General features: G+C 50.6%; 2 protein-coding genes across 2 annotated transcripts; one reads left to right on the top strand and one right to left on the bottom strand.

Annotated features, from left to right (window-relative positions):
• Positions 1–335: 335 nt before the first annotated feature.
• LOC132447781 (lysine-specific demethylase 7B-like) lies at positions 336–24,581 on the top strand. Its single transcript, XM_060038739.1, is given in 18 exon segments — positions 336–488; positions 7,888–7,973; positions 8,873–8,941; positions 8,944–8,989; positions 9,200–9,360; positions 11,044–11,185; positions 12,667–12,853; positions 13,599–13,761; positions 14,813–14,900; positions 15,208–15,314; positions 15,847–15,938; positions 16,903–16,989; positions 17,259–17,564; positions 18,083–18,207; positions 18,569–18,842; positions 19,181–19,392; positions 19,645–20,006; positions 20,191–24,581. Coding segments are annotated over 18 exon segments (2,694 nt in total). The 5' UTR covers positions 336–390; the 3' UTR covers positions 20,280–24,581.
• ndufb2 (NADH:ubiquinone oxidoreductase subunit B2) lies at positions 22,909–24,592 on the bottom strand. Its single transcript, XM_060038804.1, has 4 exons — positions 24,451–24,592; positions 24,129–24,273; positions 23,663–23,761; positions 22,909–22,994 (listed from the first exon to the last, which is right to left on the bottom strand). Exons 1-3 carry the CDS (start codon positions 24,534–24,536, stop codon positions 23,687–23,689), a joined length of 306 nt encoding a protein of 101 aa, XP_059894787.1. The 5' UTR covers positions 24,537–24,592; the 3' UTR covers positions 22,909–22,994; positions 23,663–23,686.
• Positions 24,593–27,234: the final 2,642 nt, after the last annotated feature.

Here is a 27,234-nt window from a genome sequence, read left to right as displayed (position 1 = left end):
TGTAAATTTGTGTTGGATATTTGAAGAAAATAAAATGTTTTTTTCTTCCGCTCAAATTTTAACTACTAAATGATTTATTGCCAAGTTATAGGCCTACCCTAAAACAAACCTCAGAATATAAATATTTACCAACTGGGGCAAAGTGAATTCTGAAGATATCAGCGTTATTTTGTGAACATTATGAAGTTGGTATTTTTGGAGTAGCTGGAAGCAAGTGAGCTATTTGAAAACGACGCCAGAGCTGGGGTGCCCTCCTTTAATTGTCTGTGCCTACGTTGTACGTGGATGAGGGCCGACTCATGCATCTCCGGCCGCGCTCGGCTGTTTCCGCCCGGGGGAGAGGGAGCCCCTCCCCTCTCCATTCCTGCGTTGTTTGGGGACAGAGGGAAGATGGCGGCGGCCCCGCTGTACTGTGTCTGCCGGCAGCCCTACGATGTGAGCCGCTTCATGATCGAGTGCGACATCTGTAAAGACTGGTTCCACGGCAGGTAGGTCCACTGCGGTCCCCTGGAGGGGTAGAGCCCGCTCGGAGGGACTAACACGGGACGTTTCACGGGGAATGCGACGGTCTGCGAGCGGTGTTGACTCCCTAGCTGTGTTAGCTGCTAATGCTAGCTGTCGGTTTAAAGGGTCTGATGACTGACGGCGGAAAGGGGGTTTTACCGACCCACTTTAACCCGGAGCCGGGTCAGTCAGGCGGACCCCCTCTAACCCAGAGGATGTTTGTCTGACCGACCCGGTTCCAGGTTAAAGTGGGTCCGTCTGACCGAACCGGCTCTGGGGTAAAGTGGGTCCGTCTCACCGACCCGGCTCTGGGTTAGAGTGGGTCCGTCCTACCGACTCGACTCCGGGGGTATAGTGGGTTCGTCTGTCCGACCCGGCTCTGGGTTCGAGTGGGTCCGTCACACCGACCCGGCTCTGGGGTAAAGTGGGTCCGTCCTAGAGACCCGGCTCTGGGTTAGAGTGGGTCCCCGACCCGTCACACAGCGTGGTGATGGTGATGGTGTTGTGTAACGTAATGTTAGGTGATCATAAAGGGTTCCGTGTGTAGTTAAATGTTTGTGGGTCTGTTGGGGTACTGATGTGTGTGTAGTTAGGTTTTTTTTTGGGGGGGGGGGCCTGATGTGTGTAGTTTGGTGTTTGTGGGTCCGTCGGGGTGGCTGATGTGTGACAGTCATGATCACTGATCCAAGCCTGCCTGACTGAGATATGATAGATTTGCATTTAGGTCAGCTTTTGTCTCCTTGATTTAAATAGCATGAACCAGCACGTCGCCATGGGGTTTTTCGTTATCATTTTAGGTGATTTTAAAAACCTCTCTGTATTATGTTATTGATTCAGATTTTGGTTTTAAACTGAGAATCAGTAAAAAAAAAAAAAAAAAAAACGAACTATAACGTTATGGGTTGTTCAATGTGAGGGCAGATTCCTAACTTCCCCATCAGGGTTAACTTATTTAATGTTTTATTTCGAAAATATTTTATTTTCGACAATTAAGTTTCTAGTTAACCTTTATTTCCACACGTTCTTTGAGCTACTATTGTGTTTGAAACGGTGTTTGTTTGACTCGTTAATCCTCAAAAGACTGGAGGAGAACGGGGAGCTTGTTATGAATAGAGCACTTGATAGACAGCTTGGGCCATTTAAATCCTCTTTCAGCCGAGCCGGCACATGGCGTAGCCCCCTAGCGGCGGGCCGGGTATTATTTAAAGGTACACGGCCCTATCCTGGTAAACGGCACTCTTTCTCGTCAATATAACAATCAAAATGAGTTCCTGCAGCAGTGGAATGTTTCTGATTTATACATTTGGATACGTCTCATTTATCGATACATCCACCACTCTGGTGGATGTATCCAGGGGTCTGATCGATGGTTCCAACACAATTTATTTTTATTATTCTCTATAGAGTTGCTTTGTGTTGTCGATGTGTACCCCTGTAGTAAAAGAGAGACTGTTGAATGTACGTCCATGTCCTCGGTATCCAGCGTCACCAGCTACCCACCTGAACCATCATCTCCATAAGTATCCGCGGTTATGACTCGTGTATGGATGCATCTCCAATGATAACCGCCCGCTGTAAACACAATAAGCTGTTTTGCTGTTGTTGAAATGACCGTGTTGCGTAACAACACTCGCTGGGTGAGCCAAGAAACAGGAAGAACGTCCCCGTCCCCACGCATCCAAACATTGGTGTGGAGTCTGAGCCAGAAGACTGTGTCACGTGACAGGGCGCAGGAGAGGACAATCGCTGGAGCTTCCTCTATTGATGACTAATGCACACCGGCATTAACACATCTGCAAGTAGAGCAGCCTGGGTTTGTTTTTAGTGCGGTTCCCACGGGGCTGGCCAGAGAGAGAGGGTGGTTGTGAGGGTGTTTGTGTAACTGGCATTCCTGGTGCTTGCTTGGCACTGTGTGTGTGTGTGTGTGTGTGTGTGTGGTGTGTGTGTGCGTGCAGCGGGGGAGATTTACGTCTTGGTGCCGCTGAGCCTGTTTCTGTTTAGTGTCACCTGTCTCTGTTAGCATGTCGCCAACGGCCCAGGCTACCAGCTGGGATAGGACCAAGCAGGCCGGGTACCCCCCGACCAGCTCACTGGAGAACCAATCAGAGGAGCGTGAGAGCATAGAAAAAAAATGTGAGCTTAAGTTCTGTTCATGGTTGGCTTCGTGGTGACTGTTTGCTGTTCTGACGGTACTTGGTTTGAACCCCAATGTCTCCAGTCTATTTCCAGGCATGAGCAAGTTGCCTACCTGGTTATTTATTCTATGGAACGTTTATTAAATAACCCTAATGGTAGGAATAATAATACTGTCTGTTATGAACATCTTTTAGTGGCATGAACAAATCCCAATCAATTGATCGATCAGAACATGGCGTTTCAGACGTCCAGACCAGAGGCTAGATGGGCCACAGGGTTTCCTTGATTGATTAATTATTGATGATTGATCCCGCCTCGCTCTCGGACCAAGTTCAACCCCCCCCATCAGTCAGTGTTGCGGACGGCTAGCCGCTCTTAAGAGAGAGGGATGGTCTCTCTCTCTCTGTGTCTGACTCTATCTGTGGTTTACACAGAGTGGGTGGATGGTTGAAGGACATGGGTTTGATCTCTTAAGTGTGTCATGAAGAACAGCTCTGGATGAGGCTTGTTGTCGGTTCATTAGCACAAGGACCTCAGAGTGAAGGCAAGGGGCACTTTGGGACTGTTGGGATGATCAATAAACAATTAGTATGTTAACAGTCTTCTATGGATCTACCAGTCTTGTTATACGTAGTAGCCATGCTAATGATGTGTAAAAACGACGCAGTTGGCATGCCCTTGCAGTAGGCTTGAGAAGTGTCACCGTCTCACCAGGATACTGAGAAATACAGACAGTATTTAATAAAAATTAATATAAAGTTCCACTTTATATTCAGCTTTGGTCCGACATGTTATGAATGCATTTTTTATTATGTCGATATACATTTTTTCCAAGTTTTGATTCCGGATATCTAAATAAATGGTCCAAAGTAGAGTATTCGCTGTGGCATTGTGGGTGAGGCTGAAACTATATCAGACTTTTAATTAAAACGAGATATGGATCCAATCTATGGAAGAAGGGCGGGTGGGTAGGTGGGCCGACGGGCAGGCTCCAGGACGTGTGGAGGGCCCAGGGACACGCTTGGAGGTCCCCGGGATGTGCTCGTGTAGGGACAGAGACATGGCATGGAGATAAACATCCTGCCTACCTCTTCTGTTCATAATGAATTACTAATGTGTTATGACCAGTAGGTCAGGCTTTTTAAACCCCTCTTCCTGCAGCAGACGGCTTAGTCGGTGGATATGGACCTCAACACATGCATGTTGGTTCATTGATTCTTGTGTAGGGTGAGGGTTAGGGTTAGCCCCGTCACCCGTGTCAAACTAGACCTCCCGTCTACTGAAGCGCTGGCTGCCCGCAGAGCGTCCGTCTGCTCAACCTCGCTCAGCGGAGCAGCCTTCATCGATTTAGATCGGAGCTTGTACTTAGAGCGCCACGCGAAGCTGTGGTACTCGGTGTAAACAGGGTGGAACACGACATCACTTCACTTTCTGCTGAGCGTGTGAGCAAGCTGCCAGAGGTGAAGAAAAAAAAAAGTGTGCTCCGCCCTTCCTCTTTGTGCAACAAAACATAGCACTCGTGGTCATGTCTGAGAGTGATGGGCAGGAAATGTACACTTGCTTCTGTGGTTTCTTACCGTGTCTGTACCAAGCGTGTAAACCGCTGGAGACGGCGTTATGAGAACGTTTTGAGGTCCTCTCTTTGTGTCCGACTTCTTACCTGCATACTCCCAACACCCCAGATGGGTGCGTTCTTTCTCACAGACAATGGTGTCTCACAGAATGCTACGTGTTGAACAAGCTCCCCTCTCACCCACACAGGAAGGGAGGTGCCCAGAGGACAGGAAGTAGTGGGAGGGAGAAGACTGAGAGGGACAGGGAAATAAGAGAATATGAGGAGGGGAGAGGGGTGGACTGAGGGACAGACAGACAGAGGGAGGGAGGGAGGGAGGGAGTGATGGAGGTGGATAATGAGGACAGAGAAAGAGGGTGAGACGAGGACAGAGAAAGAAAGTGGCACAGAGATGGGAAGGTGGGAGGAGAGGGGCGAGGCCAACACTGGCTGGGCGTTGAGTAGCTGAAGGCTCCCTTGTTGTCAGAGACGATGTTTGGCTCGGCAGCGACACGTGGCTCGCTCACTGGGTTAGGAGGTCAGCGCGCACAATGCCAGCTCAATGCGGTCCCCCATTTTGCTCGTACATCGGGATAAATCGCCCGCCAAACGGGATCTCTGTTTAGAGCAGCTCTAACACCTACTGATGGCAACACTGGCGTATTGTGACAGGAGGACACGTCCTTCTTTATCCGCCCAGATGGTGGTGCAGATGGTTGTGGTGGCGCTGCTTTTATCCCCGAGCGTGATGTGACGTTGGTCTCGATTGGATGCGCTACAGCCCCCCCTCACCCGCTCCCCGTCTCCCTACGCTGGCGGTCGGAGGAGAATCGGGACATTGTGTGTGGTGCCCTGGATCGGCCTGCCATGGTGCAGCCCCTCTGTCAGACCCCCGGTGGATGAGGAGGTTGTGCCCGGGTTTCTTAAGATTCTCTCCTTTCTTCCCCTGTGAAGACCGGGTTTCGGTGTGTCCACCCCTTTTCTCCTGGGCTTTTGTGTGTGTGTGTGTGTGTGTGTGTGTGTGTGTGTGTGTGTGTGTGTGTGTGTGTGTGTGTGTGTGTGTGTGTGTGTGTGTGTGTGTGTGTGTGTGTGTGTGTGTGTGTGTGTGTGTGTGTGTGTGTGTGTGTGTGTGTGTGTGTCTCTAAGGTGATTATTGCAGGGGTTTTTCAGAGCACACCTTCCACACTTCTGTGTGTACAGTTAAAAAAAAACGTAAAACGATCTCCGTCCAGAAAGGCGATCTAGCACTGTTTCAGAAATAATCTCAGCAACAGAGAACAGCAATCTGAAAAATATTTGACCAAGTTGCATTCACCACGGGAAGGTACGTCCGATGTTGTTTGTTTCTTCAGGAGAGGGTCCCCTGATGGGGGCGTTACTAAGGCCTAAAAAAAAAATTTGTTTGGTTGCGGTTTCCGACCGACCCTGTCAATTTATGTGCGACCCAAATTATTTTATGAGCTTTAAAAAAAAAAAAAACTATAATCACGTTTTGGTACAGCACCTCTTCATTCTGTACAAGGATGAGCGAATGTTCTCGTTTTTAAATGAAAACAACCTACCTATCATTCGCTGCCGCTGGAAAAAATAAAATAAAAAAATAAAATAAATTCCCTACCTACCCATGACCTCAACTGACAACCAACAGGAACCAAACTTTTTTTTTTTTTAGGCCTAATCACATCGTGCCTGATCCAATCAGGATACTGGGTGTCTGGGCCGGTTCCCCTGTACAGACTTGACACAATCCCAGAGTCTGCATCATTTTAAAGTTTTCAGTCTCCGTTTTAGTGATTGTAAAACGAGTTGTCTGCACGCTGGCTGTTAATGTAGCAGAAGTCATCCATTTTATCTTAAAAACGATCACAGAATTTTTTATACTAAGTTATTAACATTAATCATAATCTATCAAACAAAAAAGTATTATTATGAATGAGTCCTCAGATGTTCCCAGCCAGTGCTCTGTATTGCCGTTTGTCTCGAAGATGTCTACTTTTTTAACAATGTCCCTCATCATGATGGACGTGTGTGTGTGTGTGTCTGTGTGGACTTCCTGTGTGTTGGAATGCCGGGGCGGGTCAGCCCGGTCAGAGAACTCATCACTTCCTGCAGAGCTAATGGCTCACAGTCTTTGTTTCCCCTTTTACGACTTCCTGCCGTTCCCCTCGGATCGGAACTGATAGTGGGAGCTGCAGCCTGCTCATCCCCCCCTCCGCTCAGGGCGGTCATACTACCAACCAGCCAAACACCACGTGTGTGTGGCCCACTGTGCAATTGTTGGCCCAATTGTTGTCCTCAGTGTGTGATTATAGTGTGATGTGCTCAATAGACAGCCCAGGCTGATACCTAGCTACCCGCTAGCTTGTGGTCGGTACACTTGACAGTAACAAGACGTGCCGTGAAGTTGAACCTAAAGAACAAGGAATAAACATAATCAAAAAGGACACATGTATGTACTGGAAGACAAACAAGATTTTGAGGTTTCAGTCTCGAACAACAAACAATTGAGCAAACGTTCCCTAGTCCTCATAGTCTGAACCTCCTGAGGTCCCAATGATATGAAGGCAGAACCACGGCATGCTGGCTGGAGATTAGAAACATCAGCTCCTCTTGTTTACTTTAAGCGTATTTTTTTTTTCTGTGTGTGTGTGTGTGTGTGTGTGTGTGTGTGTGTGTGTGTGTGTGTGTGTGTGTGTGTGTGTGTGTGTGTGTGTGTGTGTGTGTGTGTGTGTGTGTGTGTGTGTGTGTGTGTGTGTGTGTGTGTGTGTGTGTGTGTGTGTGTGTGTGTGTGTGTTTATCCAACCTGTTCTGTGTTTGTCTATTCAGGTCATTTGAGTCTAACACACTCTGTGCTTGATTTGATTCGTTCCCCTCAGAAGCCAAGATGTTTCCCTGTGGTGAATTAGCTCCCACACGAGACAGTGGCCTGTTACTGTGGCGAGGGTGTGACATCTCCCTCATCCTTCAGTTGTGTGGACTTTAAGTAGCAGACTGGTTTCCTAGCAATGCAGATCTCAGTACCCCATCAGTAGCATTCAGGTACTATTTGGAACAAGCTCTTTGTACTCCTGGGGACGTCTTCTGAATTATGAGTATTCCCAATAAGCTGTGCCTGTTCCTCACAACCTCCAACCAAGAGATCTCCATCAGCCAGACCCAGAACTGTGCGGTCTGTTAACACCATCATCACCACCATCAGTTCAGCCACAATGATCTGTGACTAACTTCAGCATCTTTTGATTAACAACCTACATTACAGCTCAGCCACATGACATGTTGTCAGCATTGGTTCTGTAAACACGCATCATGGTGTGAACCAGTTCGGCCCTCAGCCAAAGGAGTGACGGACCACCGGGCCTTAAGACTCAGTGCTGGGTTCATCTCATGTGTGTTGTGCCTCCAGACCAGTGTGGGCAATGAATCCACTACCAACATGTATCAATGTCTCTCTTTAGGAAAACCAACAGGACTCTTATTTTTCTGAGTGTAGCAAAGACAAAAAATATATTTTTTTAATCTCTCTCTCTCTCTCTCTCTCTCTCTCTCTCTCTCTCTCTCTCTCTCTCGTCTTCTCTCTCTCTCTCTCTCTCTCTCTCTCTCTCTCTCTCTCCTCTCTCTCTCTCTCTCTCTCTCTCTCTCTCTCTCTCTCTCTCTCTCTCTCTTCTCTCTCTCTCTTCCCCCCCCCCCCCCTCCAGCTGTGTGCAGGTGGAGGAGCACCATGCGGTGGACATCGACGTGTACCACTGTCCCAACTGTGATGTCGTTAACGGACCCTCCCTGAGTGAGTGTCTCTCTGCCTGTCCTCCCCTCCCAATCTCTCTTTCTGTCTGTCTCTCTCTCTCCCCCCTGTCGCTGCCTCTCTCTCCGTTCCGGTCTCTTCCACAGTTTTCTCTTTCCAAATCAAAACTCCATTCTGCACATCGCCCCCCCCCCACCCCCCCCCCCTCTCCGCGTCTCTAATGTCTGGTGATGTGAGCGACTCGGTGCTGAAAGGCTCAGAGTCTCGAGCCGTCTAGGGACCAGGCTGTCCGCCCACTCACAACAGCCGTCTAGCGCTACCTCAGCCTTCACCACGCAGCCAGCCAGCGGAAAGACCTACTGGTGTGACACAGTTGTGCTTGGCAATCACCCAGTAACTTAAACATGAAAGCGGTCTGTGCGGCTCACTGAAGACCGACGGCGTGATTCACATGACAGTAGGGATGGCAGAGATATGCGAAAACACAGTAATGATGGAATACAGTGCTGGCTTACCCAACGTCTCGTCCCTGCTATGCAGGACAGGCATGCCGCTTTTAGAAAAGGAGATTTGACCTGCTTTGACTCAAGAGCACCATGTACCAGAACCAGTGTGGATTGCACTTGTATGTGTCTCATTCGTATTCGTTTGAAAACGTGCAAGAACAACCTAATAATTCCTCTTAACCCTGGGTGGTTGCGTGCTCCGGGGTGAGCGAAGATAAGGGCCAGAGTTAAAGCTGGTTGAACTATCGGCCGCAGCACAATGCAAGTTGCAGTGGGCCAGCAGAGCGCTCTAGGCTGAGAACCGCTGGTGCCCTTGTAAAGTGGCTGGCCCCTGACTGCGGTGTGGTGGTGGCCCCTTGACTGCGGTGGTGGTGGCCCCTGACTGTGGTGGTGGTGGCCCCTGACTGTGTGGCCCCGTGTTCCTGTGCTCCTCAGTGAAGAGACGGACCAACTGGCACCGGCACGACTACACGGAGCCCGACGACGGCAGCAAGCCGGTGCAGGCTGCACGGCCGTGTTCATTTCCCAGCTGCAGAACAGAAGCTTCGCCAGGTACGCTGAGAGACGCCTCTCGATATGGAGTACAGATGGATGTATGGTATAGATAAATAGATAGCTGAACGAGGGGCTTCACTGACACTTCAATTATGTTCAATGTGAATGCCTCCGCACAAAAATCTAATTAATGAAACAAAAGACTAAATTAAGGCTATAACAGTGAAGCTTACTGTGTGTGTGTGTGTGTGTGTGTGTGTGTGTCAGCGGGGAGGAGGTCCTGGTGAGGATGCAGGGGGAGTCGGTGACCCCCCGCTACCTGGAGAAGCACGGCTTCAGTCAGCCCATCGCCGTCACAGAGATGGAGGGGGCTGGGGCTCGGCTGCCCCCCCCCAGCTTCTCCGTCAGGGACGTGGAGCAGTACGTGGGTAAGGACCCCCCCGACCAGGACTCCCCCTGCCCGGGACCCCCCTGCTACATATACATACACACAAACACACACACTAATGCACACACGCATACATACACACACTTATACAAACAAGCACCCTACACCCATCGGCGTCCCAGGGTGAGGGCAGGTGGGGTCACCACTCTGTCTCAGAGCAGTTGATCGCAATCGGCCAATCAGAGAGCCATCTGTAGCGTATTGTGAGGAGGAGGAGTAGGAGGTCTTCTTCGCCCACTTATCAGATCAAAGAGCTGTGAGGCGGGGGGGGCGGGGGCGTGACCATGAAGGCTCCCCCTGCGGAAGGGGAGGGAGTCCGGTTACAAGCCGGCCGCTGATGGTTTATCATTAAGTTCAGATTACAGAGCGATTCTCTCACTCTCTCGCCCGGCGTCCCGTGAGCCTCTCTGGCTGGACGGGGAGCAGGTGCTCTCATTCTGGGTCGGGTTGGGTTACACTTCTTAGTGTGCACACAATGAGAGGGAGGCGAGAGAGCCTGGATGCTGGGGTCTCCTGCCCAGCTTCTGCTCTTCAGCCAGGATGCTCACTAAAGGGGGGATAAAACAAACATTCAAAACCAGCCCCCCTTGTGTATGTCCAGCGTGGGGGAGACGGAGAGCCACGGGCAGTAGAACTTGGGTCATGAGAAGCATTGGCCATGCACACCTTTTGTTACCTGAAAAGGGGGGGGGGTGTGTGTGTGTGTGTCCCTTTAGTCCAGCTGTTGTCTGTCGTCACACGCTGGCCAGCTGGGGGCCAGCGTGCCTTGCAAGGTGTGCGTGGGAGGAGAGGGGGGCCAGCTGTCGGGTTGCCCTCATGCCCCTGGTTCCCTGTCTGGGGGGGTTCACAGCGTGACGCCTCCCCCCCCCCACACACAACACACACAACACACACACGTACACCCTTCCTCCTCTCGTCCTTCAGAATGGCCGACTCTGGTTTTCAGAATATGATTTTGTTTTTTGTGCATAGACTCAGGCCGTAGATCTGTCATCTGTTAACCCCCCCCCCCCCCCCCCCCCCTGATGGCAGGACCCCCCAGGGGCCGTCGTTCTGCACGTGTTCAGAGAGGCAGCAGCGGTGGTCCCTGACCCCCCCCTCCCCTCCCCGCCCACGTCCAACTCCTCAGCCAATTAAAACAGATACTGCTGAAGTCTCTGTTCCAGCCCCCTGCCTCCCCCTCCTCTCGGTATTTAAACCAGTCTTCAGTGGTTTGGACGTGGATGCATTGTTATTCTTCAGCCGTCTTGGTTTGGCATGGGGGGAGAGTCAAAGGGAAATGGAAGGAAAGTTGATTTGAGAAGCAGCATGTTTGGAAAAAACTGAGTTTGAATCCAAACTGTATGACTTAATATCCTGTCCACTGGTTCTTCCAAAAGTAATATTCCCTCAGCCCATCCTGTTAAACCCAGTAGAAACTCGACAGATTGAGTGTTTTCCATTAATTTCCTGTGTTTCTGCATCGGAATGATTAGCTATCTCTGCGTTGAAAATTAAAATAATTTTTTTTAAATAAACTGCCTAGTGATGGTTGTCACGTTCTGATCAAATGGTCACTCTTCCTTCCTCATTTGATAACTGGTTGGTCCTCACATTGCGATGACCTTTAGCGTTCCTCACTGTGGTGTTACTGGTGTTAATGGTGGCTCCTGCTGGTTCCCAGGGGGCAACAAGGTGATCGACGTGATCGACGTGGCGCGGCAGGCGGACAGCAAGATGAAGCTCAGCGAGTTCATCAAGTATTACACCGGCGACCAGCGGCCCAAAGTCCTGAACCTCATCAGCCTGGAGTTCTCCGACACCCGGTGGGTACACGAGAGGGACACAGAGTACCTCCTGAGCCAGCTGTTCTTTGATCCGCTCTCCGGTTCTGTTGATTTGTGTCATTTCTTCCTCTGCAGAGGTTAAAGGTCATACTGTGTGCAAGGATGTTCACCGCCGCTCCAGAAGAACGTTGGATTGTTTAGATGTGTTTAAACTAGGTTGTTGCCAATAAGAGGTCTCTTTTTGTTCTCAGTACGTTGGCAGGATGGAAGAGAGCTCCTGTATCGAGGAACAATTAGAACCATAAACATACAAATAGTCAGTTAAACGTATGAAAGATACCCGTCTCCCTGCTCTTCCCCCCCACCTCTCCCTACTCTCCCCCCCACCTCTCCCTGCCCTCCCCCCTCCCTCTCTCTGCCCTCCCCCCTCCCTCTCTCTGCCCTCCCCCCTCCCTCTCTCTGCCCTCCCCCCTCCCTCTCTCTGCCCTCCCCCCTCCCTCTCTCTGCCCTCCCCCCTCCCTCCCCCTGCTCGCAAAACCACCCACCCTAAGAAAAAACTTTCATAGGTTTTCTCTACGGAGCGGTAGGGTCTGAGCAATTAGCCCAGATCTCCTCTCACTAGAGAGCTCTACGTGATGACATGGGTTCTAGACCCGTAGCTCTAGAGAGCTCTACGTGATGACGTGGGTTCTAGACCCGTAGCTCTAGAGAGCTCTACGTGATGACGTGGGTTCTAGACCCGTAGCTCTAGAGAGCTCTACGTGATGACGTGGGTTCTAGACCCGTAGCTCTAGAGAGCTCTACGTGATGACGTGGGTTCTAGACCCGTAGCTCTAGAGAGCTCTACGTGATGACGTGGGTTCTAGACCCGTAGCTCTAGAGAGCTCTACGTGATGACGTGGGTTCTAGACCCGTAGCTCTAGAGAGCTCTACGTGATGACGTGGGTTCTAGACCCGTAGCTCTAGAGAGCTCTACGTGATGACATGGGTTCTAGACCCGTAGCTCTAGAGAGCTCTACGTGATGACGTGGGTTCTAGACCCGTAGCTCTAGAGAGCTCTACGTGATGACGTGGGTTCTAGAACCCTATTAAATGATTACTGCAAGGAGGCCAGTGGGAACATTGGGAACAATGGGAGGAACAGTCCCTCACTCCCAGTCCCTTTAGTTAGCTAACACTAATTAAAAAAACATTACAATACAAACTTTGCAAAAACTTTGATGGAATGCACAAACAAACACTATTATTTAAGTAAAAACAATCATTGATGCTATATTTAATGCGTCTATTTGAGGAATAAAATCCCACACGCCGCCTGCAGCGACGCCACAGGTGGCGCCACAGTGTTTAAAACAAAGACGTTTAGTATTTGGTACTTTTTTTTAGCGGTCTTCCTCTTCTGACGCTGTGATGCCCTCAATAATGTATCCATAAGTCCCTCCACAAGGTGAAAGCATGGAACGGTTTCGGGGCCCCCTTCAGTGCACTAATACCCCCCCCCCCCCGCTCCTCCCCTCCAGGATGTCTGAGCTGGTGGTGGTCCCGGACGTGGCCCAGAAGATGTCCTGGGTGGAGAACTACTGGCCGGACGACTCGTTCTTCCCCAAGCCCTTCGTGCAGAAGTACTGCCTGATGGGGGTGAAGGGCTGCTACACGGACTTCCACATCGACTTCGGGGGCACCTCCGTGTGGTACCACGTGCTCTGGGTACGAGGAGGGGGGGGGGGGGGAGTCTCTTGGGGTCCCCGTGTGTAGTCATGGTTACGCCCTCTCACAGGGAGAAACGCCAGTGTTGGCTGTTTGTACTGTGCATTGTTTACTCGTGTATCGTGGAGATGTCGCGTCAGCCTCGTTATCTGTATCTTCATGTGACGTGCCACACGTAAAGATAGGCTGGGGGTGTCCTCCATGGCTGCGCGTACGTTAAGGCGTGAAGATAGGTCTGGAAGATAGTATAGATAGGGGGGTTGGTATCTTCTGTTGTATCTTCTCGTAGCGTTGAGTGCTGAGGCCCGCGCCTGGTAGCCCGGTGCCTTCCTCTAGCGCTGAGAGATGTCTTGTAAAGCATTCCCTCTGAGGTCAGCCCTGGTCCTCACCCCCCTCTGACTGACTGGGCTGGGGGGCCGGGGGGGGGTTGTTTTCATACAGAACCGCTGGCTGGCCTGCAGTGTGTCTGAGGGGCAGTGACCCGGAGCGACCCGACCGTATTAACGCCAACTCCCCTCCATCTTCCTCCTCGTCTATCTCTCAATCTCTGTTTCTCTCTTCTTTCTCTTGTCCTCTCTCGCTCTTTCCCTCTGTCTTCTTATCTTTCCCCTCTGTCCGTCTGTCTCACCCTCTCTCTCTGTCTCTGTCTGTCTCTCTCTCTCTCTCTCTCGCTCTTTCCCCTCTATCTGTGTCTCTCTCTCTTTCTCTCTGTGGCTCTCTCTCCCTGTCTGTCTCTCGCCCACAGGGGGAGAAGATCTTCTACCTGATCCCGCCCACTGTGGCCAACCTCGCACTGTACGAGGCGTGGAGCTCCTCGACCAATCAGAGTGAGGTGTTCTTTGGGGACAAAGTGGACAAGTGCTACAAGTGTGTGGTTCCCCAGGGGACCACCCTCCTCATCCCCACAGGTACACACACACACACACACACACACACACACACACACACACACACACACACACACACACACACACACACACACACACACACACACACACACACACACACACACACACACACACACACACACACACACACACACACACACACACACACACACACACACACAGAGGAAACAAAAGGGGTGTGTGCTCTTTCTTGATAACGTCTTGGCTCTTTGGTCCGGACGTCATCCAGGGTGACAGTTAATCCGTCACCCGGGGGGGGGGGGGGGTTAGGGTCCAGGCTCCACATCCATCCATCACGCCTCACCCTCCCTGACAAAGGCCCCCCCACTCCATTGTCCTCCCCCAGAGTTGGCAGAGGTGGGGGTGAAGACTTTAGGACCAGGGGTCACTAGGAGCCAGCCAGCCATGTCCACATACCCCCCCGCCCCCCATGGCTCTGGTTCTGTTAGTCTCTCTGGTTCATCTGAGGGGACGTCCGTCATTATAGGGGCTGCCCTATCTCCTCGGACTCTGGAGAGGGAGTAGATTTGAAAGTTCAGGGATGAACCCCGGCTTCCCCAAGAGACTCATGACTCACTTGTTAAAAGTACAACTAGATTCTACATTACCGCCCCGCTTACCCCCCCAACACCCCTCCTACGCACTTCAAAATAGTACTTAACATTGTGTAGCATCTTAGCTTTGTTGTATACAGGGAATGGGTTAACCTAGCTAATGTGAGTGCTTGGCACTTCGTTTCGATGAACATCCTAACTGTACCGACAGCAATACAGTTGTTTCTCTTTCTTCTTACAAGTGTACAGCGTCATTTTTAAGCGTCTGCTTAATGCCCTGAATGTAAATGAATCATCGTTGGTCTGGCCGTGTCTTTACGACCACACTTGGGGGGGGGGGGGGGGGGAGGGGGGGGCGGGGGGTTATATGTTTTAGTGTGCATGTCGGGGTATATTTGTCTAATGAAGAGCTGAGTTTGAACTCACATACTGATGGCTCTGAACTTAAGGCCGATTGTGTGAGTTAAATCTGCTCTGTCCTCTGCTGCCCCCTGCAGGATGGATCCATGCTGTTCTTACCTCTCAAGACTGTATGGCCTTCGGAGGAAACTTCCTCCACAACCTCAATATCGGCATGCAGCTCAGGTACACAGACCCCGCAGAACGGCACCAGACTGGTGCTTTAAGGATGAGCCTCATGGGGCTTGTGTAGTGAAATTAAAATGGTCTTGTTGTGTATGCCAGGTGTTGTGTGAGCTGTATCGGGATTGGATGTGTGTAAGCCAGGTTTTGTTTGAACTGTAACTTGATTGGCTGTGTGTAAGCCAGGTGTTGTTTGAGCTGTAACGTGATTGGTCGCGTGTATGCCAGGTGTTGTGTGAGCTGTATCGGGATTGGCTGTGTGTAAGCCAGGTGTTGTGTGAGCTGTAACGTGATTGGCTGTGTGCTCCAGGTGTTATGAGATGGAGAGGCGTCTCAAAACCCCCGACCTCTTCAAGTTCCCCTACTTTGAGGCCATCTGCTGGTACGTCGCCAAGAACCTACTGGAGACGCTGAAAGGTGCGTTGGTTTCCATCTTCTTCTTCTTCTTCTAGTTTGTGTCTCAGTCTAGCGTGTGACACAGCCCTGACGAATCAGAAATTAGGTTGAAGAGGGAAGGGATGGGCGTAGTGGTAATGGGGTTTAACTCCCAATACCCCTAACCCTATTTCTGGGTTCCAAACCCAATTACAGCAGTCTACCTGTAGGTTTCATTGAGCAAGATGTCCCTAACCTCTACCTTCTTATTAATGACATGTAACCAAAATAAAACTCATTGTAGGTAATCTGGATCTAAGTGAAGTAGTCACAGCAATCACATTGGTGGATGAAATTAACTTTGAAGTAAACTTTTCAAACTCTAGTGGGCATAATCCACTTTGTATGGAAAGCCTCGTTAAGAAGTCTACACTGAGTGCAGTCCAAGTTAAAACAAAACAGTCCGACCCATTATATAAATACAACATGAGACTGCGTGTTCATATGATGGTAGGAGTGTAATCCGTAACCCTTCAGGTGTTCATTAGAAAATAACCACTTTGTCTGTTCTCAGAGCTTCGAGAGGACAGCCGCCCCCCCCAAACCTACCTGGTGGAGGGGGTGAAAGCCCTGATCGGGGCCCTGAAGACCTGGCTCAAGAGAGAGGTGAGGGGGTCGAGACCCACAGACCATCTGTGACCAACTGCTCCAGTCTGTACTTCCCCCCCAGTGGTTGGTCAGAGAAGTGTTGTTATAATGGAGGCCAACTCTGGGTGGGTTTACCACTTCCTTCTTCCACCTCATCCAGCTGCAGCTGGATATTAAATGTTCTGGCGTCATTCCCTCTTACCCAGTAGCCAAGTTTACAAAGCGTAGCCCTTTTTAGTGGCGATATACTATGTACTTTGGCTATGACGTTGGTGGCCAAAACCCAAGAAAGAGGCGTAGGGAAGAAAAGGTGAATGAGTTCTACCGGTCAGAACAGTTCATGGCTGGAACAAAACCCTGGAGGGGTTTACCCTCTGAATATGGATTCATTCACCCCTAGAGCGTTTACACAAAACCATCCTTCAGCAGATAAAGACTTCATGTTGGGTCGGACTCTGGTCTGGTCCTGACTCTGTTCACTCTGGTTTGGCGGTGGTGTGACTCTGTTTTCTCTGTGGAGTGAGTCCTGTTTCTCTGTGGACTGAGTCCTGTTTCTCTGTGGAGTGAGTCCTGTTTCTCTGTGGACTGAGTCCTGTTTCTCTGTGGAGTGAGTCCTGTTTCTCTGTGGAGTGAGTCCTGTTTCTCTGTGGAGTGAGTCCTGTTTCTCTGTGGAGTGAGTCCTGTTTCTCTGTGGAGTGAGTCCTGTTTCTCTGTGGAGTGAGTCCTGTTTCTCTGTGGAGTGAGTCCTGTTTCTCTGTGGACTGAGTCCTGTTTCTCTGTGGACTGAGTCCTGTTTCTCTGTGGACGGAGTCCTGTTTCTCTGTGGTGTGACTCTGGTTTCACTGTGGTGTGACTCTGGTTTCACTGTAGTGTGACTCTGATTTCTCTGTGGTGTGACTCTGGTTTCTCTGTGGTGTGACTCTGGTTTCACTGTAGTGTGAATCTGATTTCTCTGTGGTGTGACCTTGGTTGTTGTGTGCAGGTGACGGAGCCCACCAGCGAGGTGCCGGACCACATCAGGCCGAACCACCTCATCAAAGAGCTGACCAAAGAAGTCCGCTACCTGGAGGTAAGGGAGCAGCAACCGGCCAATCAGGACCCAGTTTGCGGTCAGGTGGTGTATCAAAATACTAGTTTCGACAGTTACGGGGCCGAAAGGGGCTTTAATGAAGCAGCAGCCATGACAGCCTGTTAGTGACACACAACTAAAAAAACTAGACTAGATGTAAACCAGTGTTCCTGCTTCCCTCTAAGGTTCCTCATAGCCACTCTCTGTGGTGAGTCTCCATGTGGTCTCCAGTTGGCTCCTGTTCTGAGTTCTGCTCCCCTGGTCTGTAGGAGGAGCCCGGGGGCGTGGCCGTGAAGCCGGCGAAGCCCCCGGTGGGCGTGGTCGCGGCGACCGCGCCGGCGGTGGCGGCGGCGGGCGGCGCGGCCGGCCCTGGCGGGGGTCCGGGGGCGGGCGGGGGGTCCCCGGCGGGACGCTCGCCCCTGGAGAGGCTGTGCCAGGCGAGGCGCGCCCGGCGGGCCGCCCGCAAGCTGAGGGAGCAGCAGAGGCTCGCCCCCAAGGCCTCGTCCAACCTGGACGTCCTGGAGAGGCACACCCGCGAGGTGCTGAGGAGGCTGGAGGTGGGGCCCCTGGAGGAGGTGAGTCACCGCTGCCATGACAACGCCAGGATGGTCCCACGCGAGAGCCGTTCAGATATAGCCTCTTGTTTTATAAAGACGAGTGAAAGATTTAAACTTGGAAGGAATGACGTGCATGTGGAGGGTGGTAGGAACCCTATTCGGGCTCATTTAGAAGCACTCTCTGATTTTAAAGTACCAGTACTGATACGGTGTTGATAAGCCGCGCTGGTCCGGTGATCTATGCTCATGATGCGGTTCAGCTGTTTATACCGTTTAGTCACAGGCTGCAGACAGACAGACAGGAATAGAAGCATCCTGTCTGTCTGCACACAGACCGCAGTAGACTGCAAACACAGGACCAGATGCAGTCCTGTCTGTCTGCAGAGAGACGGCACTAGGCTGCGTGCAGACTGACAGACAGGAAGGACAGAGTAGAGGCAGTCCTGCCTCTCTGCACCCAGCCAGCAGTAGGCTGCAGACAGACGGGGCTAGAGGCAGGCAGACAGACTCTAACGGTGTGCCCCCCCCCCCCCCAGGACCCGGCCTTCTGCTCCACGGTCCACGGGAAGCTGAACAAGGTGTCCACGGCCTCGGCCGCTGCGCTCGAGTTCCTGGAGGACAACCACCTGAGGCTCACTCTGGTGAACGGACGCATCATCCGGTGAGACGCCTGAAATAGCCAGACGGAGCAACGGCCGGAAGAGCCGCAGCCTGAACCCTGAACCCCCACTGCTCCCGACGAGTTGGCTGTCGCCTTGCACGGTTGACCCCGACCGTCGGCGTGTGAATGTGTGTGCATGAATGGGTGAAGGTCAGGCAGTGTTGTGCACTGCTTTGAGTGGCCACTGGTTAGCAAAGCGCTGTATGAATGCAGTCCATTTACCGCACACCCCCGGGTAACCCCGGCTAACCCCGGCTAACCCCGGCTAACCCCGGCTAACCCCGGCTAACCCCGGCTAACCCCGGCTAACCCCGGCTAACCCCGGCTAACCCCGGCTAACCCTGGCCCGTGTGTCCTGCAGGGACGTGCGGCGGCTGAGCGCGGGCGGCAGTCCCATCAAGGCGGAGCAGGGGAGTCCCTCGGAGGCTTGGCAGGGGCCCCAGAGCGCCGGAGGCCCGGCCAAGGACCAGAGACCCCAGGGGGGCCGCCCGGAGCCTCACAGCCCAGGAGAGAAGAGGTTTTGTGATCCGTCCGCGGGGGCGGAGCCAAGGGGCCCGGTGGCGCTCGGGGGCGGGGCCTCGGAACATTCCAGCGGCCGATCGGACGGCGACTCGGACAGCGACTCCCCACCCCAGGTATGCCCCCCCCCCCCCCCCCCGGTACCGCCTCATCCCCCACAATGCACCTGGGACTGAGACTGGTTTTAAAACCTTTGATTTAGGTCCTTAGCTTCCTCAGACCATCAACCAATCAGGGCTTTGCTTCCGGGGGGGAGGGGGAAATCGGGGATAAATGTCGGGCTTCTCATGGTGTAGCGTGAGCCAGCATTAGATCGTTGTGTTCCGCTGTTCTTCAATCAGACCCCGAGATGTCCTCTCTGAGAAGAAGTGTGTTAACGCCGGAGGAGGTCCCACCTCGTGGTGCAACACGGGGGGCCGTCTCTCACCTCGTCTCCCTTTCTGTCCCCGTCCAGCAGAAAGCATTATCCTCGTCTTCGTCATCTCCTTCCTCGTCGTCGTCGTCGTCGTCCTCCTCCTCCTCTTCGTCTTCCTCCTCTTCGTCCTCCTCTGAGGAGGAGGACTCGGGATCCCTGGAGGGGGGGGGCCAGCAGGGCTCAGGGCACACCATCGAGCTGGACCCCCATGGCGTCCAGACACTCAGGAACAAACACAGACCACTCAAACGGTGAGACGCTCCCCCCGACACTGCCACGTGACCACCCCCACCACCCCCACACCACCTCCCCTAACCACACCACCACCACCTCCGACGGGGGAACTGAGTGGGGCTCCAGTCCGTTCCGTTCCAGAGCGCTTCATCACTGCTCAGTTCACTCATTCAGAGCCGCATCCCACACAATGTGCTCACTGTGTGTGTGTGTGTGTGTGTGTGTGTGTGTGTGTGTGTGTGTGTGTGTGTGTGTGTGTGTGTCCTCAGAGAACGTCCTACCTCACCCAGCACAGCAGAGGCCATCCAGGGCATGCTGTCCATGGCTGGCCTCCTGTGCCCCTCGGACCCCCAGAAGGAGGGCCCCGGGCCCCCGGAGCCCTGGTGGTCCGGGCCCGAGGGCCCCCCCATGCCGACGCCGGCGGGGGGGCCGCCGCACCTCCACCCTCGTCTCCACGGCGACGCAAAGAGCCCCATGGACAGCCAGGGGAACAGCAGCAGCGAGGCCTGGGACCACCGAGGTCCGGAGACGGACACCTACCAGTACTGTGACCCCTCCATGTCTCCCCCGCTGCACCCCTCCAAGAGGCCCGCCCCCAACCCCCCGCCCATCAGCAACCAGGCCACCAAAGGTTCGGACCACCGTAGGGTGTTGGGTTCAATCCCCTCCTCACCTGAGACCTGGAGCAGCATGCCCCCCGCTCCTTAACAGGCTCCATGAAGTCCCTTTGAGAGGAGGCGCTGTGTGACGCCTGCCGTCGGTGTGATGTGAGTATGAATGAACCATCACTATATTCATGTTGTGTTTCCTTGCAGGCAAGCGGCCGAAGAAGGGCATGGCGACGGCCAAGCAGCGCCTCAGCAAGATCCTGAAGATCAGCCGGCACAGCCGCGTCTTTGTGTAGCGCCGGGGTGCCCGGGCCCCGGGGCCCGGCCCAGCGTGTGTGAGGGTGTGGACGGTGTGAACGAGCGGGAGAGTGTGGCTCCCAAGCAGACGGGCCCGGGGTCTCGGTTTGTGCGTTTTGGTACCCCGGAGTCGTACGTCGTGCAGTGGAAGCGAAATCTTAAAGAAACGCAAAGAAAGGCAAAAAAATAAATAAATCAAACAGCCTGGCAAAGATGTGCACCTCCCCTGTGCACGCTCACGTGCACGTCTAGGAGACAGGGTATTGGACTCACGCGTTCCGCATCGCACGGCTTCACTCTGAGCACAAAATTAGAAAAAACGCAAAAAATAAAAATCCACAAAGCTGGGAGGAGAATGGAGGACCGGCTGTTGCCACGGGAGACGGCCGATAGCGGGGGGTGGGGGGGGTTTCCCCTTTTCGGGGGGTTGGGGTCCCTCTGTGTCCCCACCCCTGCTGACCCAGGGTGCTGAGGACGGAGATGAAGCGAAATCTTAAGATGGTGCTCATTGTTTAGTACTTTTTGTTTTGCTCCCCCTCTTACCTCTCCTCCTGCTCCTCCTCCAATCAAGATCCCTTTATCTCAATCACACCAGCAATAAAGACTTTGATGGGGAGAACAGAGAGGCAGATCTTTCAAGCCCCTTCAGATATTATCCATGGTCCATATGAGTGATTTACACTAGAGTGTCCGCAAATGGATCAATCAGGTGACCCCAAGTACAGAGCTCTGTGGAACCTCCCCCCTGGTGTGGATCCTCCCCCCTGGTGGACTATGGGTAATGTAGTTCACGGGCTGAAAGCACTGCCTCGAGTGAAATTAGAGTAGGAACATTTAAAGAGTCTCTTGAAATGTTGGCATTTGGCTGAACAACTTGCATGCTGTTCGGGTTAATTTATTACTTTTTGGTTTTATCTGTAATGTGGGGTTTTCTTAATGTTATTTTTTTATTGATTCTGAATGATGTATTTATTAATTTGAAGAGATTTTATTCTATTCTGAGCCGTCAGCCACGGGGTATTCTGCGGGTTTTAAAGGGTTCTGTTTATGTTTTGGTATCTAGGCCTACGCATAATTATTGTAAATGTGGTTTTGTTTTTACCTTCAGTCACAGCCACGTAGCGTCTTTCCTACCGAGTCATCACCTTGACATCCATCCTTGGTTCCTTGACTTGACCCCTGGCTAGTTTCTCCCTAGTGGGTCCTTGTGGCTCCTCGTGATGTGGGTTCCTGTCCCCTTTGCAGCTAGACTTGTTGGCTTTGTGAGTCTACAAAATGTTTACGTTGTGCACTAGCTCAGAGTTCAGCTTCCTTTTTATTTAATGTTTTCTAGGGATGCACGGATACTTTAGTTTACACATTTTACATATCATCCCGAATCCAGTACATCGATTTTAAGTGACCAATTAGCGGGCCAGGTGGAGGTCATAACTATGTTAAGGCATTTTATTGATAATTCATGGGAAAAAAAGCTAATTTTCTTTAATTGTTGAGATGTTTGATTATGGCTCTGAATATCCAATATTTTTATAAAAAGTATTCTCCGCTCATCCCTGTTACCGGTTCCAGTGTCGGTGGCCTCAATTCTTAATATTTATATTATGCCGAACAGGTACCACTCTTTCTTTCCACAAAAAGTGAGCTCTGAGCAACCTTGGTCAGTCCAAAGCTGTCAGCGAAAGAAACCCGAGTGGGATGTACGATTAGTATTTAATTTCTCAGTGATTCCGGTGGTGCATGTGGTGGACGTGTGTGTGTGTGTATTTTGTTGCTGGAGATGCGCAGTTCGACACTCTCAGGGAATGGTGCCAAGAACACAACCAGCAGCCACGTCATGATGCAGACCAGTCCCTCTCCCCTGTAAACACCCTGCAAAGTCCCGCTTTTTTTTTTGGTTACTTTTTTAATGAAATATTTAGTGAAAGTTGACTCGCTGTGCTTTGCATTTACGGTTTCGAACTTTAGAATCACGTCACCCGATTTGAAGTACTGGTCGTTTTTTAAAAACCCTTTTGGCGTAAAGACAAGATGAGATACGAACGTTGAAGACCACATCTTCATTAGTAGCTTTAAGACCACAAGTTCCCCCTCAGACCTGAACCGCTCTCCTCAGGTGGGCTCCACGCATTTGACCTGGTGAACCGCCTGGTCAGTTTGGCTCCACGCACGTGACCTGTGACCCGCCTGGTGCTTTGCTCGAGATGAGGAAGGTTAAATCATGCATAGTGAAGAATGAAATCCAATCGTATCTTCTTAGTCCTTGTCTCGACTTTACACTACACGTAAATGCATGTCAACTTATTTAAATGGCAAGAGCTAGCCCGCAGGCAGGGTTTTTTTTAAGGTAATTAATGTTCAGGACTTGGTCGCTGTTGGCTTTTAAACATAGATCTAGTGTCCTTTGTGATCTGTGCTAATTCTTGCAATTGTTTTCATGATTTTTTTTTAAAGTATAAAAAACACTGGCTAACTGACACTGATACGTAAAGCGTTGAATTTGTTTCTGCATTTCAAACAAAATGCCTGTAAATAAATTTTGGAAATAATTTTGCCATGTTCTGTGAAGGTGCCTTCAGTTAACCGTGAATTCCGCTTCTTAGAGTCCTATAAGTAGCCAGGACAACATGGTGAGAATACATGAGGAATCTTTATTATGTACAACAAAGCTTTCGTCTGTCTGGATGACATCTAGCTGGACAGACGAACCCCGGGATCTGGAGAAAGAACAAAGGATCAAACATGAAACTTTTATAGAAAACACTATGGTGGGAGTATTTACTACTGAAATGGGCGGGTTTCTATAACCTTTCAACTCTGGTAATTAAAATGTTATTAAGTCATTCTAGCCTTTAACAGCCAAACTACTACGAGTGCAGCTGGAGCAGCAATGTCCGTTTTGTTATGCTAATCTTTATTACGGCTAGTACAGGCCTACCAAGAACCAACAAAATGTTAACAACGTAACAAGTAGCATAGCCAGACAATGGACCAGGCCAACGTCCCTAGAATACAAGCGCACCGCTGTCCCACCCTTTGTCACTACACGACCCACCAGCCAACAAGGGGAATAGCTGAAGGCATCGCCTTGCATCCGTAACCACGGTGCCCTCTTTGACCCTCTCCCTCAACCTCCACGTCAATCCAACCCAATGTCATCCACTTCAGAAATATCCCTCCAACACCGAACCCCTCGTAGATGTTTTATTAGAAACTACTTTATGGTTGGATTACTTCTACACAGATTGTGGGGGGAACTTGACACATTATTTGATGCATGAGGTAAGGTTACAATAAGCTCTTTAATGGTTAAGGCAATGAATCATTTGAGAACCAACATGCGAGTGCAACCACAAGGGACCGCTGGTTTTCTGTGTTTCCCAACCTGTCGGAGTGCCATCTCTCAGAACTATTCCTCGTCGTCTGCTGGGATGCCAAGCTCCTCGTCAGTCCACTGGGACGCGTCCGGCCACGCAAAGTGACCCTGGAGGACAAGATCAGAGGTCAGTGATGTCACAGATTGAGAGGCAGGTAGGCGTTGGGCTAACTTAATAACACCTATTGGACAGGACAATGGGGTTTAAACCCAGAACCCTTCAGCTGTGACTGGCTGCTGTCCTGAACGCACGCCTACCTATGATAGGAGAATACAGCCACTGGATTTTAATACATTCACATCAATGCATTTACAATACTGTGTACTACTGCTTAATTTACACCCGGTACTGTATGGCTTATCTGCTATAGCACTACTAGTTCTACAGAACAGGGTAAAGATGATGACTATCAGCCCGATGTAAAACCCCAGGTACTAGTAGTTCTACAGAACCAGGAAGAGGTGTCCTGCTCACCAGAACGTCGTCTGAGCTGTGCCAGAAGTGCCAGAGCATCCAGAACCACATCGTACTGCTCAGAATCTCAGCCTGGAGCTTCTGGTTCTTAGTGACCTGGGGGTACTGCCGGTACTGCGGCACTATGTGGGGGCCCCCGCCGGCCCTAGAATAAAACAAACACCGTTAATATCGTAACACAAGATCCACAAGACCAGTAAAGTGAATCAAACAGTTAATGTCATCTGGGTTCCCCTCGAGTGTACAGTGGCCAATCCTAATATATCTTTTGGTTCGGAGCTCCACTCAGTGTGCGGTCTGAGGCCCTGGCTCCGGTCCTCACCTCCGGGAGAAGGTCTTCTGAGGGCCACTTCTCAGAGCGCTAGCCCCCGCCCGGAGGAGCCGCAAAGCGCTGCCAAGAGAAGACATGTTCTAACCTAAACGAAACCCTCCGTTTAGAATGGTTTGGTAAAATGAACTCCTAATGTCACCTTCCCTTGTCAACAGACGACCCCACTCACTAACATAGTCCACTGCAGTTGGAGGGCTGGAGCTGAGTAACGCCGACTGTGATTGGACAGTCCTACTCTAACGCCGATTGGCTGTGGGTTCCTGGATGAAGTATGTGACGAATATATGTCAATTTATATTGAATCTTCTTTATTATATTACAGTCACTCTATTACTCATGGTTAAAATAATTAAATAATCTGAATAAAATTAGCCCAGAATGGGGAACGTTTGAACAAGAATAACTGAGCTGGAATAACTGTTTTTGATTTGTCTGAAAAATGTACGTTATAAAAGGATCTATCTCAAAAATGTGTTAGCATTGTGAAACCCGATATCAACATGATGTTCGGTTCTGAAGATGAAACAATTAAAGGACAATAAAGTAACAATTTAACGCTTTGGATCTTATCTGAACGAAGTGTAATTGTGGATTAGCACCAGGCTATGACAGTGAGAGCCGCCGCGGCCACCAGGTGGGGCCAGAGCCGCTTCACGTTCAGGACACAAAGCATCGCGACATTGAATGCGCTCATGTGACGTATTTTTAGGACGATAACATCTGATAAATCCCGGGGAAATTTTAGGCCTGAATGGATTTATTGCTTTAGAATCATCAAGAAGCGCCATGAGTCCTGCATGCATATAAAGAATGATCTCGTATTAAACACATAACATGTAAATCTGCATAGTTTATGGAGGTTTTGGTCCCTTCAGCAAAACAGTACTTTATGAAAACATTCCCTTTGTCGGGACTGCGCGCAGTGCGCGCCCCTGCTGCCAAAAGATGCGCGGTGGCGCGAGAACAGAACTCCCTACTTGGGCGCCATCTTATTTTGAGTGCGCAACATTAAAACACGTCGAACAACAACCACTCACTTCTCATTTCCAATAAATAAAGATTTAAATCCACGACCATGACTTCCTGGTTCGATGCCTAAATGCCCGACAAAAGTCTTTAGCAGTCTTGAGCAGGAGAACGGTTTGCTTCTGTGCTACGTGGCTGCCTAATGGCGTCTGAGCCAGCGGATCTCCGGTCGCGCCCCTCTCCCCTCGCAGCTCAGTTCCCGCCTCCAAATAAGCCCAATGATGTCATCTCAGGGCACCAGCTCTGAAACAATCACCCGCTCGGTGCGCTTCTACCTAGCCACTCGACGAGATTCAGGTCCCGCTGTTTATCCTCCTCTTTTAACCAACCTGACCACTCGAGTGACCTTCAGCCAAAACCGCAACTAGGCAACAGAAGTTAGAGTGAAATGTGTAAAACCGATCGTCGCCAATCCTTTTTTTGGGGGGGAAAGGGGCCTTAAATGGCCTGAAATGTCTCGATATGTCTCGATGCACCGTCGGAACTCCGTAACGTTTGAGATCGACGTTGTTGAGTAACAAGGGTTCGCCTGCATATCTACACACGCCGTCTAAATTGGTTTAAACAGAACGACGAACCGGAAGAGCGAGCCTCCCGACGTCCGGTGCGCGCGTGCGCGAGGGGCTGCGGTGTTCGCAGTGGGGGAGGGTCGATGGGAAAGACGGGCGAATTATCTCATAGAGTAGGCTATCGTTGAATGCAAGGAAAGGCGAACAAAGTCACACTGAAACACAATGGACGAACATCTACCCGCACACAACACTTAGGTTTGTTATTGTCCTCATGTTCTGGTATAATACTATTAAACCCCAAACAGGTTTTTGTTGTTGTTTCTATTAAAAGAAGGAAAATAGCTGTTTACAAGGAAACCGTTTGTGTGTTCTCCTATCTTTATTTCTTTGATTCGATACGGTCCACCTTATCTTCAAACAGGCTGGGTTCAGACAGGAGAATGCTGCTCTTGTGTAAGGGTTATATAACAGCCCGCTCCTCCTACCGTCTGGAAGCCGACTCAGAGGCTCCTTTACACAAGGCAGGGTTCGCTTCATAAAATAATGTACTTCAACTAAACGACCTACAACTATTTCTATTAATCTAATCTTTTCGGTAATGAAGGAAAAAATTAACAGGAATGTGTCGTGAGCAAGGTTACAATTTCAATAGCGCAAAATTATACTACCGTTATACTTTCAATGAAATGATTATAATTAGGACATTTTTACATGGAGGAGAGATGGTGGGGTTTTCCACTGTGAGTAGACATACAGAATGGGCGGTACCAACACATTAGGCATCCGAACCCAGCGGTTACTCTCACATCACTGACATATTCTCAAACTTACAGCCCACACTCTAGCCTCCTCGACTCTACATGCATTATTCATGAAGAAGTTATCTGAACAACGGGGTATAGGGTTTGGTAGCCTCCTGTAATAAAGTTGTTATAGCAAAATTGTGTGTTTTTTTGCTGTATTTTCACAGAGGGAAGGAATGCGTTATTCGGGTAAATGGCTGTGATGACATTCACGATGACGCGCATCAAAAACCATGGACTATATAGCACTATTCATTGATATGCATATAAATATATATGTGTGTATATAAATAAATAAATATATATGTGTATGCATGAATATACACATATATAACGTTATTCAACAAAACTGTCTGGTGTATCCTGTATTTACACAGAGGGCAATGATGCATTACCGAAATAAATATATGATGATATTCGCGTGGACGCGCATG

The sequence above is a fragment of the Gadus macrocephalus genome, chromosome 19, assembly GCF_031168955.1.
Source record: "Gadus macrocephalus chromosome 19, ASM3116895v1".
Lineage (NCBI taxonomy): Eukaryota > Metazoa > Chordata > Actinopteri > Gadiformes > Gadidae > Gadus > Gadus macrocephalus.
This window is presented reverse-complemented; position numbering and strand designations above follow the sequence as displayed.

What these genes read in the sequence shown, in the direction of transcription:
- ndufb2 (XM_060038804.1), bottom strand. Translation starts at nt 24,536, where the DNA reads ATGTCTTCTCTTGGCAGCGCTTTGCGGCTCCTCCGGGCGGGGGCTAGC. An exon ending in CAGAAGACCTTCTCCCGGAG is followed by an intron (nt 24,274 to 24,450) that starts GTGAGGACCGGA and finishes GTTTTATTCTAG; the next exon opens with GGCCGGCGGGGGCCCCCACA. An exon ending in ACAGCTCAGACGACGTTCTG is followed by an intron (nt 23,762 to 24,128) that starts GTGAGCAGGACA and finishes CTTGTCCTCCAG; the next exon opens with GGTCACTTTGCGTGGCCGGA.